We start from the raw sequence: 12070 nt of genomic DNA on the forward strand, positions 1-12070 counted from the left end.
ACATTGACATGTTTGAACGACATATCGCGGAAGAATTTCAGAACAATGATAGGCTGTCCTAAGTGTGACGTCATCTGTTTTGTTTTGTGATGTTTTGGCGAACTGACCCCCTAAACAGACTTGCTTTTCTCCCAGCCCAGTGTTAGAATGAAACGACATGCTTTTAAGCAATTGCTGCTCCCTCAAACAACTATATTTCATATTTTATCTTAATTCGAAAGCGAATACTTTGTATAATACCCTGTATTATTGTTTAGAAATGTATACAATCATGTACGTCTTACATAACCAAATGAATTTTAACCTCACTGCAGACACTTTCTCGAACGTCCAATCTGGCCATAACATGTGCAGGCATACATTTGTAGCACAACGTAAACAGAGCCGATTGCGAGCCTGCAACAACCAACCTAGATGGCAGCACACTCGAACCGAAAGCCATCGCTTCTTCAATAGAAAAATGTAGAAGGACGCCTCCTCCGCCCTTTCCATTGGTCTTCTTCCTTATCCGCCTCCATTCTTAGGGCCAATCAGAATTCCGAAGGATGGCGTCATATGACAGTGTTGCTGGGCAGAGAACACAAAAACAGCAGCAACAACACTCCAACTTGCAGCTTGCACAGGGTATAGACTGGTAAGTGATTTGTTTCCAGTCTTGAATGCTGTAAAAGTGGTAGGCTAATGCAAAATCATTCCTTTGTCCGAAGAACGGTGATATTTCTGAAAACATTTCCTAAAACGCAGATAGCTTGCTAACTCACTGTGTCCAGCTACGTTCGGGATAGATTTACTATCACTATCTAGCTGCGACGGTAACTGAGTATCTGCTGGGTTACTCTTAGTAAGCGAGCTTTGCTATCTTAGGTTTTAACAACAATCACGGTGGCCTTGGATTAGCGAAAATTGCTAGCTAGGAAAGTTCATGCATTCATCGATGGTCCTCTTTCTATAAATTAGCAATGCAGTGTGGCGCTGTGTTTGTATGAATGATGCACTCACCTTGCTAGCAAGTGGCATTGTTCCACGTAAGTTAAATTGCAAAAACAAAGTTTATCTGGCTTGGTCAGCGTCACTGATTTTTTTGCAGGAAACTGCTGCAAGATCAGCGGGGGGGGGGGGGGGGGGGTGCGGAACTGGGTCAGCTTTGTTTGGCGTGCATTTTACAGACTTGTAAATTGATGAGGAGTCGGTGCCAGTTTGGGTTTTTGGTGAATTAATGATTAAATGTTGCTTGTAATCTATACAAGCAATTAAAATATTTGTATTTGATATTTTAGGGAACAAGAAGTTATCCACTTCGCACGCTTTTTTTCGCAGCAGATCGCTTTAAAAACACCATGGCAACTGAGTGCGAGGCATGGCTTAACGCTAACCCCGTAGGTAAGTTGATCAGAAGTCAGCCGTGTTTATTTATACCACTGTAGCATGTTTTTGTTTATTTGTTTTGTTACCCTGTCGGTGACTTTTTTTATTCTTCCCCTAATCACAACATGACCCATTTCTGTCATGCACACTGTCATAAAGTCGCTGGTAACCTAAACACGGTTGCAACGGATCTAACCCGTAGTATATGAGGTTAGTTTTGAAGGTCTGTCATTTTAGGGATATTAAATTGGTTCTGGTGTTATGGAAGTTCTCTACATTATATAAAATTACCTAACCTATAGAACGCCGTATATCACCGTAATTGCTTCAGTAAGTTGCCCCAAGTTGCCACAACAAGCAAAGGTGGTTATGTAACATTATATGGTCCCTCGGGAATTGTAATTAAAAAAAAAGTAGTTAGCAGGGTGTGACTGTAATTTACGCTTACGTTGACATAAAACATTTCTCCAGCCAGAGGCAGTTCTCTTGTTAGACTGAATATATATTGTGTTTTAGTTTTTGTAACATTAATACCGACCTTTGTTCATGTAGTAGCATTTGGAATTATAGAAATATTTGGATATTTGTGAGAGAGCTTTAACTGGTTTGTTTCTTTTGTAGACTGTGGTGGGTACAGTGAGAATAAAATTTTTTCCACAGCTGGAACACAGAGGATCAGTTTTATTGTCTTAAATGCACACATTTCCAAACAACGAGCTTCATGAATGTTTTGTAGTCATACTAATTGGAAGCCTCTCCGTTTTATCAGTCTTTCATCACTAGGCTTTTAATCCTTAAATGATGTTTTGTCTTTTACTGAAACATGTGAAGCAGTGCTTGGTAGATAGGCCTATGATTTGTATGCTGGCTGAAAGCTGATACACTTGCGAGGTTAATTTGACCATCAGTGTTGACTTTGATTCACAGATGTTCATGTGTAATTTAATTCCTTTGTGACTGACCATTATTTAATGATAGTGATTTTTCTTTGTCATAAACTGCATTCATTTTGATTCTGTGCTTTGGAAAATAGGAATTTTTGGTATTTGGTATTTTTTGGTAATTTTGCTGTCAAAATGAGAACAGAGAAGATTCCCTTCTAAAAACACTATTGTTAGGTCTGTTAGGTTAATTTTGGATGACTAATCTGGAATGATTTAAAATAATCTGTCCATGATCTTATTCTTTAATATGTTTATGACATTGACCCCTCACCCCCCCCCCCCCCCCCCCCCCCAAACTGGCCATGATTCCAGTCGTGTGCCTCCTTTTGGAAATATCCGACGCTGTCCAGCTTGTGATATTGGAAATTTAGATTGCGGCGTGACATTTCATCCCTCCTTTCTGCAGAGGCGGACGATCTGAGCGATTCCTTCCTGTCCGGCGATGAGGAGAAGGGGGGAAGCTGGAAGGTCGATAACGAGATTAACGGGAACTGGATCTCGGCCCCCACTTCCAGCATCCACGAAGCCAGAGTCAAGGCCAAGGCCAAGAGGAGGCTGAGGAAGAACTCGTCCAGGGACTCCGGCCGGGGGGACTCCCTGAGCGACAACGGGGACAGCGTCCGGGGCCCTCTGGTGACGCCCACTAGCCCCAAGGGCAAACTGCTGGACAGGAAGTCCCGACTGGGCAAGGGGCGGGGCCTACCAAAGAAAGGTATGTCATGGTACCACAAATACAGGTTAGATAGAACTTTAATTTTTTTTTTTTTTTGGCTCCTCCCACCCACGTGACCCAACCACATTGTCATGGGGGCAGCAGTGTAGTATAGTGGTAAGGAACAGCACAACCAAAAGGTTGCTGGTTGAATTCCCTGCTGGGGCACTGCTGTTGTACCCTTGCGCAAGGTACTTAACCCAGAGTTGCCACAGCAAGTATCCAGCTGTATAAATGGAGAACATGTAAAAAAAAAAAAAAAAAGGTAACCTATGTAAGTCGCTCTGGTTTAGAGCATCTGCTGAAAATGAAATTGATGTAATAATGTGAGATTTTGATGTGCTTACTCTTATTAAAAGGAACTGAATTAGGATGAATTAGATCCTCAATAATGCTGGAAGAGGAAAACCTCTGAAAGCGGGGCACAAATTCAGCGAGACCTGACCTGAGAACCTGGTATGGTTCAAGAAATCTCTGGGATAACCCTACATAAAACCAGACCTGATAAATCTTATGTGGCTTTAATAAATGGATAGTGACTACATGAGTAATTACTTACAACTTTTTAATTGTTGCTTTATTCAGAGGCCTGTGATACCCTTGTCTCTGTGTAAACACTATGCTTTTGTCTCAGCATTGTGAGTAGCGCCCTGTAGAGTTTCAGTATGCCTTTGTATATGAGGTATGCATGAGGTTGCATCAGATTTGAAACAAGCCCAAAACATGTTGGCCAGCACAGCATGAAAAACAAACTCACCATTTCTATCGGGTGCAGTGCCCCACATACTGTAGAAAGCCAGGCAATAATTGCAGTTAAGCTTAATAATTAAGCTGGGACACACACAGTGTGTGCAGTGTATGCAGAACTAAATGGCATGCGATTTGTTTCACGGTGACAGAAATGGTCTCGTTCTCAGAGTGACCTGGCGATCACCCATCAGGCTGCTGCTGGCCACTGTCGAACTAGCATTTAGCCTGTCAAGGGGAAGTGGCATTGCAAAGTTAAAATGTTATTGTTGCAGGATTAAAGGGGCTGGCAGTGTAGCATAGTGGTAAGGAGCAGAGCTTGCGACTGAAAAGCTGCTGGTTCGATTCCCCACTGGGGCACTGCTGCTGTACCCTTGGACAAGGTACACTTAACCCAGAACTGCCCCAGTAAAAATCCAGCTGTATAAATTGATAACTCCAGGTAAGAGTGTCTGCTAAATAACAATAATATTATGTAATGTAAATCTGAGGATTTCCCAGTGTAGGAAGGTAGCCCATTCACATTGGAATGGTGAACACACTGAGGTAAAGATTCTAAAATGGGAAACCGCCCCCCCCCCCGAAATGATTGGTGGGGGTGCCCCAGGCGCTAATAACACTGGTGCGTGCGAGATGTTGTTTGGACCCAGGCATCCTCGACTAATGCCTTTTTACTCCGGGTGGCCATTAATCTTACCGGTTACATAAACTTAAGAGCCCGCATTCATGCCTTGTCATGGAACAGCAAGTGTCTCCTTGAAGATTTGTCCTCCGCTTGTAATTTGGTACTGAAACATAAATATGCCTGGTTGATGTGGAATCTCCCAGAGCGGCGCAGGAACAAGATGTGCTGGAAAGTGGTCACTCGGTCAGCAGAGCTAAATATAGATAAATATATGTATCCAAGGGATTTTAGAGAGGGGGGGTTTGGACATGCTGGCAGTCCTCTCGGAGACCGCGATTCTTAAATACGGGGCAGTCTGTCTCAGCTGGTCTGGCAGATGTCGCTTTTGTCTTAGCAGTGCAATATGCACTATCAGCGTCTGCCCTATAGCACATGGTCTCTGGGCTGATACGGACTTACAGTATGGTACATTGTTGGAATTGTTATGCAATGGGAAGGGGAGGTCTGTTGGGAAATGGCTTTGGAATTGCCTGTCAGTACCACCAGATATGGGGTTCAAAAAAAAAATCTGTATTTCACAGTATGTGCGCAGAGAGCGGTTACATAAGGAGTTTTTTTTTCCCTTCAGAGGAGCCGTGTTTCCCTTTTTTCCCCTTTGTATGTATATGTAGTAATGTGTCACGGTATTACACAAGCATTTTGTCTTAAAAAGCCTGTTTTTCAGCAGTGTATTCACGGTGATTAGGACAGCCTGTCAGGTGTGCACAGATGGCCACGATGACTTTGTTTAAAAGAAGTCGCTCAAGATGTAAATGTAAATGTTTACTTTTGCTTAGAAGAGTTTTCCCAGCCCCGCATTCTAAAGATTCTTGCTTCTGAGGCATGTCAGATACGTCTATGGAGTGGGTGTGAGTCAAGTGTGGACTGTAAAATAAAGCACTGGTAGACAGCAGTTCCCACACCTAACGCTGAGTGAGTAGTGGGTCTTCGATTAGGGCCACAACTGTCAGAGCAGCTGAGTGGTTGCTGTGTGTTCTCAGGTGGAGCAGGGGGCAAAGGTGTGTGGGGACCCCCAGGAGAGGTCTATGACCTTGAAGAGGTGGATGTCAAAGACCCCAATTATGATGAAGACCAGGTAATGTTTATTTCTAGTAATTTCTCTGAATTTGCTATGCACACCCACCAACAATCTAGAGACTGTGTCATATTTTGTGGTCTGTGGGTTCACTCATTTTGGAAACATTTAAGGACTTACACAGTCAGCCTCATTGAAGTCATTATTTTTGTGCTCGAAGTGTTGCAGTGTGAAATTTTTCAAATGATTTGTGATTCATTTAGCGTTATGCCTAGTTGCCTCCAAAGGTTTTCCATACTTGTCACCAGCCTGATTGCGAGTCCTCATTTCTCAAAGAAACTTTCAGCAAACAGAACAGTCAGTGTCGGTTCCACTACCCCGGTTTCCACTATAGTGCTGGAACCAGGCCGACGTGAGCTGGAACAGCAGCTCTTCCATTGCATTACCTGCAAGCTGAGCTGCAGCACGTGAGATCACGCTAAATGCTACCGTCTGGCCACATCAAGGTGACTGCCGGGACTTCCTGTGCCGCCCGAGGCTGAGATTTTCCGCTGCGCTGCTTAATCCTATTGTTGCTTATCCACCTCTGACTGAACCGCGATCTGGCGATGGCAGCCTGCCCCTTCCTCCCTTTCCGTGCTCCTCTCAATGTTAAGCTGCGATGTAGATCAGCGACACAGACTGCTAAATTTGTCCGCAGTGCGCTTGTAAAGCAAGCAGACCAGGGGCCCACGCTGCCAACGGAGTGAGCCAAGGCAGGTCGCCACGATGACAGAGATCATGGGAAAACGCCCGGAGCCGACGCTAAGCAAGCTAGCCTGGTTCCAGCTCTGCAGTGGTTTTGCTGTCATCGCTTGTGTTGATCTTTAATGATGGAAAAACCCCCTTCTCCCCCCTGTACCTTGGCTGTAGGAAAACTGTGTGTACGAGACGGTGGTGCTGCCGCTGGACGAGGACGACTTTGAGAAGACGGTCACACCCATCGTGCAGGAGTATTTTGAGCACGGGGACACCAATGAGGTGGCGGTAAGTCTTCATCTCCCGTAAAAAGCTGCTTGTTGTAAGCAGCAGTAGGTCAGGTCACACTTGGAGGTTGTCATTGAACGTGTATATCTGATTACAGCGGAGTTGGGTGTCAATTCCATTTTAGTTCAGTTGGCTCAAGAGGTGAATTGAAATTGTGTTCATGAGTAGAAATGTTATATTTCTGAAAGTCAGACTGGAACCTCAAGGAAAATGTTGGGTTGAGCACACCAAGTGCTTTATAAGGAAATGCACCAACCAGGGGTTTGTTTTCCATATGAAGAACCACAAACTAGGTGCCTCAAAATCAGTTCTGTGCAGAGTTTGTTGTGTGTATTACCACAAGCATTTTGTTTTATGCTGCCAAGACGTTGTCACACAATGAGAGAGATTCACACATTTAGTTTGTAGACAATCTTGTCAGTCTTTTGCTAATTTAGGTTATTGGTATTGTGACTCATCTTGTGAGTACTGTTGATGTGTGGATATTTCCTTATGTTTAATTGGCTGTAGTGTTTGCATAACACATATTAGTAAGAGGAAAGAAACTGTGGTAACTGTCTCTAAACACTGACATGGTGACCCTCCCCCTGTTAAAAAGCAGCAGAGGATTGTGGGAAGGCTGGCACGTGTAGCGTGACTCGGGTCGATGACCTGCAGTAACGGGTCTCCGTGTCGGTGCAGGAGCTGCTGGGGGAGCTGAACCTGGGTCAGATGAAGAGCGGCGTGCCCATGCTGGCCGTGTCGCTGGCCCTGGAGGCCAAGGCCAGCCACAGGGAGCTGACAGCCCGGCTGCTGTCTGACCTCTGCGGCCGGGTTCTGACCCTCAGTGACGTGGAGAGCTCCTTCGACAAGCTGCTGAGGGAGCTGCCCGACCTGGTGCTGGACACACCCGGAGCCCCGCAGGTAACAGCCAGGGCAGGGGGGGGGGGGGTGGCGAGCGCTGGACAGAGGCCTTGGGGTAGGAGGTTGTTTTACACAGCAGGAAAGCAGAGGGAGTGCACAACAATTCCTAAACCGAGCCAATTGGAAGAGGAAGTCCGGAGTCGTCCGAGCCCCCCCCTCGCCCAGCCAAACAGGAAGTCAAATGTAGGCGTCTCAAACAGCGATCACGCCGCAGTGTGCGCTCAGAAACCCCAGCGCGCTTTAAAGGGGACTTGCGTCTGCGCAAAGTGTTTGAGGTTTCCTTTTCTTCTTTCCTCTCAGTCTAAACAAGCAGGCTGTGGTTAACAGGAAGCGCTGCTGTGAGGTCGGCCCTCGGTGAGCCGCGTCTGATGTCAGTGCAGCCCGGGCTGGTCAGAGATAAATTTTCAGCTCTTTTCTTTCAGGCGCAGAGAGACATGAGCTCTCTCGCCCATTGTCCGTGCGTCAGCAAACTGCTAGCTCAGCGTAGGAAGTTTAAAGGGTTTTTCGTTTTTTTTTTTTTTTTTCCCCCAGCCCCCCACCCCCTCGCCTTCTCTTTCTCTCGTTCCCAAACACAGCGAGCTCAGTCCTGGGCAGACGAGCGGCAGTTCACCACCCTTACAGAATCTGAACAGAGACAATAGGCCGCTGAGCGCGGGGGCGCATTGTTCTCGGCAGAATCACTAGGCCAGCTTTTTCTTCTGTCTGAGTCACGACATGAGCGGCGCTCAGTGTAAACAAATAATACCCACGCCGCGCTCCCCGGTGTCACGCCAGCCGCTGGGAAAAGGCCCCCCTCTCGCCGACTCCCGCTCCCCATTGTACGAATTTGTAAGGGGCCCCAGATGTTCGCTTTTGTGGAGGTGGAAACTGTTTACGGAGTCAAATTTCAGCTAACTTCGGGGCATGTTTGCTGTTGCTGTTGACGTGACTTTGGTCGGCCCTCCAGGTCTGTAATTTCAGATCGGACCATGAAGCCGCCGACTCCCTCTCTAAAAACCCTCCTTTTTTTGCTGTAAACTGCCCAAGTGTTCAGTTAGGGCGTTGCTGTGCTGTTAATGTGATGATGGGGTTTCTGGCCTCAACATTATGTAATGCAGTGCAAAGTTAACTCGTAGTGTTTTTTGCTTTGTTTTTGTTTCGTCTCACAGCTTGTTGGCCAGTTCATCGCCCGAGCTGTCAGGGATGAAATCCTGTCTAAAAGTTACATCGAGAGCTACAAAGGGAAAGTGGACTGTGAACATGCAAGGTATATGTGTATATATATATATATATATATATATATATATATATATATATATATAATATATATATATATATATTTTTTTTTTTTTTAAACATTTACTTTTCAGGCATTCACTGCCTTTTTCCTTTTCAACTGTAAGGAAGATACATAAGCCCTCTCTTCTTTCTGAATTGACTGATTCCTCCTGTTCTCTACATTGACAGAGTTAACAATCCCTGGGTATAAATGTAGAAAATAAATCCCAACACAAGATTTTAGCTGCGAGGAAAGCAATTTATTCAAATTGATTTAGCAGTAAATTACACTTTAATTCAAGCGGGCAACTGCTAAGAGAGCCAGAGAGGGAAAAACTGAGCACTAGTAAAACACAGCATTGAAAACGTCTTTCCAACAACTCACTGAGTGCCAGCATTGATGAACTTCTCAAATCTCGAGATTAGAATGGCAGAACAGCTCCACGGTATTAGCTCTTATCTTTCGATTTATCAAGAGCAGGAAGAGGAGAGGAAACCTTGTTTGTTTTTCTTGAGTTGGCTGCCAGTGTTGTGGCAGGGGTGTGCTTGGTGACTCTGCGGGTCTTTGATTGACAGGGCAGCGCTGGACAGGGCGGCGGTACTGCTGAAGATGAGCCGGGGGGGTCTGCGCATCGACAACATGTGGGGCTCGGGGGGCGGACAGAGACCCGTCACTCAGCTCATCAAAGAGGTGAGGGGGGCGTGTCCTGTCCCACCACAGACTCGTGCATTTTTGAAAAAGTAACACCTCAAATATCAAGAGCCTGTTTGAACCATAAATGTAGCACATTCTTCTTGGTGTGCTCAATGCACTCGGCACAGCACCAAGTAGACTTTTATGTGCCGCAGGCTTGAGCGCACTGCATCCTACACATTAGTTCTGTCTGCATGAACACTTTTCTGGCTATAAAACCATGCGCTACTGTGTGCTCATCAGCCCGTGGCTCAGATGGAGCACTTCACTGTGTATTCTCTCTATCAGGTGAACCTTCTTCTGAAGGAGTACCTTCTGTCTGGCGATGTGGTGGAGGCAGAGAGATGTCTGACAGAACTCGAGGTGCCCCACTTCCATCATGAGTTTGTCTATGAGGTAAGGGAAAGCCTCATACCCTACATATGAGCAAATGTTCAGTGAAAAGAATTTGGTTGTGGAATGCATAAAACTGACTTTGTGTGTATTTATGGTGTGCTGTAAGAAAAAAATCCTAGGTGTAGGTGGGCGTTTCACTTGCTCAGTTCTATGCAGCTTCTTCAAATGTCTTCCACTATTGAGATTGTTTTCAGTTTATTTTATTTCATGGTGGTACTGATATACAGAGAAATGTAGTTTAAATTGACCACTTTCTGTGTTTTTTCTCCTCAAAATTAGGCAATAGTCATGGTCTTGGAGTCTAAGGGGGAGAGAACGTTCAAAATGGTTGTGCAGTTGCTGAAATTTCTGTGGGAGTCCTCTGTCATCACTGTGGACCAAATGAGAAGGGTAATGGCGCCACCTTGTGTATAGAAATGATACTGCGTGTTTGCATTTCATCTCTTCACCATTACTTATTATTTAGCAGATGCCCTTATCCAGAGCAACTCATATCAGTGTCAGTATTACTTGTTATCCATTTGTACAGCTGGATATTTAATGAGGCAACATATGATTGGATAACAGTTCTTCATATGTGGTTAATTGTTCTTGGACTTTTTTGTCAGTTGCAGTGTTATATTTGTGAAGTAAAATTTGAAATGCATTAACACTGCCTAGTATTTTGTTTAGGTAGCAGCTCAACATTTTAGTCACTCAGCATTAATCCACATCAGTGTGATTCATCACCTTTGTTTAATGAATGACTTCTTTTTTTGCAGGGGTTCCAAAGAGTTTACTTTGAGATAGCAGAAATTAACATAGATGTCCCCTGCGCTTACGCCGTACTCGAGCAATTTGTGGAGAAGTGCTACAGTGCTGGCGTTATTGACAAAAGACTGAGGGATCTCTGCCCCTCTCGGTAGGTGGTGTTTTATCTGCATTGGCCAGTAGCTCTTGCCTGACTTTGACTCTGACATTGACCAATCAGACTGCGTTTGCACACTGTGCCCCTCACAATAGGATTGTCACAGAGCGCTTTGCCAAGCGCAAAACATAGATTGCAAGCATTACATTGTTCAAAAATTCCTGGATCATCAATTTTTGCCACAGTGCCATTGACAAATAAGGGAACACTTTTGTGTGTACGTTACAAATTCCTTATAACAAAATGTGCTAAACCGTTTTTTTTAACGCAAACATTGCACATCAGCAATGATTTTAAATTGGTTTATTTAAGAACACAAGAGCAAACAGAGGAATCTCTGTCTAAGAAATTGTGGATGTAATTGAAGATTTGTAATTTTATTTTTTATAGTGAATAAGTTTAAGATCTAAGTGATCTTTGTTAGATGGGGAAAATGATGGCCCAACTCCTGGTAACAGTAACACACCTAACCCCTTAAATCCTTTGCTACTGGATGTGGTGTAGGAGTCGTATAAAAAAATGATGCATATTCGTGGCAACACTGTATATTAAGCCTGCACTTTTTATGTTTTCATAATGGGCAGTTCACTTTACATAATGCTGATTTTGCTGCATCAGAGGCTTTCTGTATGCAAACTCCACATGTCTGCCGATTGAGAAATCATATTTCCATGCAGGCAAATTAATTTTGAATCTACCGTTTGTTAATTTATATAACGCATACTGCATTTTTCTTGTTTTTGAAGCGGTCGCAAGAGATTTGTGAGCGAAGGAGACGGAGGACGGCTTAAACTGGAGAGTTACTGAGGAGCCGCTCTGGGAGCCAGCTCGTGCCAGGTGCATCCACAATACTGGAGCTACTTTTTACACTTCATATATTTGTTATAATGGTTTAGGTACAAAATCTCTCCTTTCAATGGTTAAGAATGTACATTTTGGAAAAAGGAGGCATGGGAAATAAAGGCACTTTTTTTCTTTTACGTTTTTTTCTTTTTTTTTTTGAAGGAGAGAAAGGTAAATATACCTGACAGTTGTCTGGAAATAAGCTAACTCAGAAAGTGCCACACCTCTGAACGATGTAGTCATTCCATGTTTTTTGTATTGATTTCACTGCCACTCCTTTTTCCCGACAGCAGTGTTTGTACAAGAATCACTGGTTTGTGTATAAAGCTTTATACTGAAGGGGGCACATTTGTTCAGAACAGTTGCTCCTCTTATTGGCTGCTATTGTTTATAGATGCTGTGCTTGAAAATTTTTCCTCTATCCTGAAGACATTATAACTGAAGGCAACAGAAGAACGCAGTGTAAAAGTTGACTTATTTCGGGCAAGTTTCACAAAATGGTGTCCAGAATGTTTATTTTTATATTTAAGAACACTGGTGAGTGAAATGTACCCAGTCGTGCTTGCTGTTTATGTT

The 12070-nt window shown here is 44.2% G+C and overlaps 1 protein-coding gene across 1 annotated transcript; it reads left to right on the plus strand.

The window, feature by feature from the left end:
• The first annotated feature begins 580 nt into the window (after nt 1-580).
• On the plus strand, nt 581-12044 carry pdcd4b (programmed cell death 4b). The gene is made up of 12 exons (XM_036530949.1): nt 581-634; nt 1278-1380; nt 2716-3021; nt 5434-5528; nt 6381-6494; nt 7176-7397; nt 8546-8643; nt 9231-9345; nt 9637-9744; nt 10024-10134; nt 10506-10645; nt 11398-12044. Exons 2-12 carry the CDS (start codon nt 1338-1340, stop codon nt 11456-11458), a joined length of 1413 nt encoding a protein of 470 aa, XP_036386842.1. The 5' UTR covers nt 581-634; nt 1278-1337; the 3' UTR covers nt 11459-12044.
• The last annotated feature ends 26 nt before the right edge of the window (nt 12045-12070 follow it).

Source organism: Megalops cyprinoides, chromosome 1 (assembly GCF_013368585.1).
Source record: "Megalops cyprinoides isolate fMegCyp1 chromosome 1, fMegCyp1.pri, whole genome shotgun sequence".
NCBI classification, from domain to species: Eukaryota; Metazoa; Chordata; class Actinopteri; order Elopiformes; family Megalopidae; genus Megalops; species Megalops cyprinoides.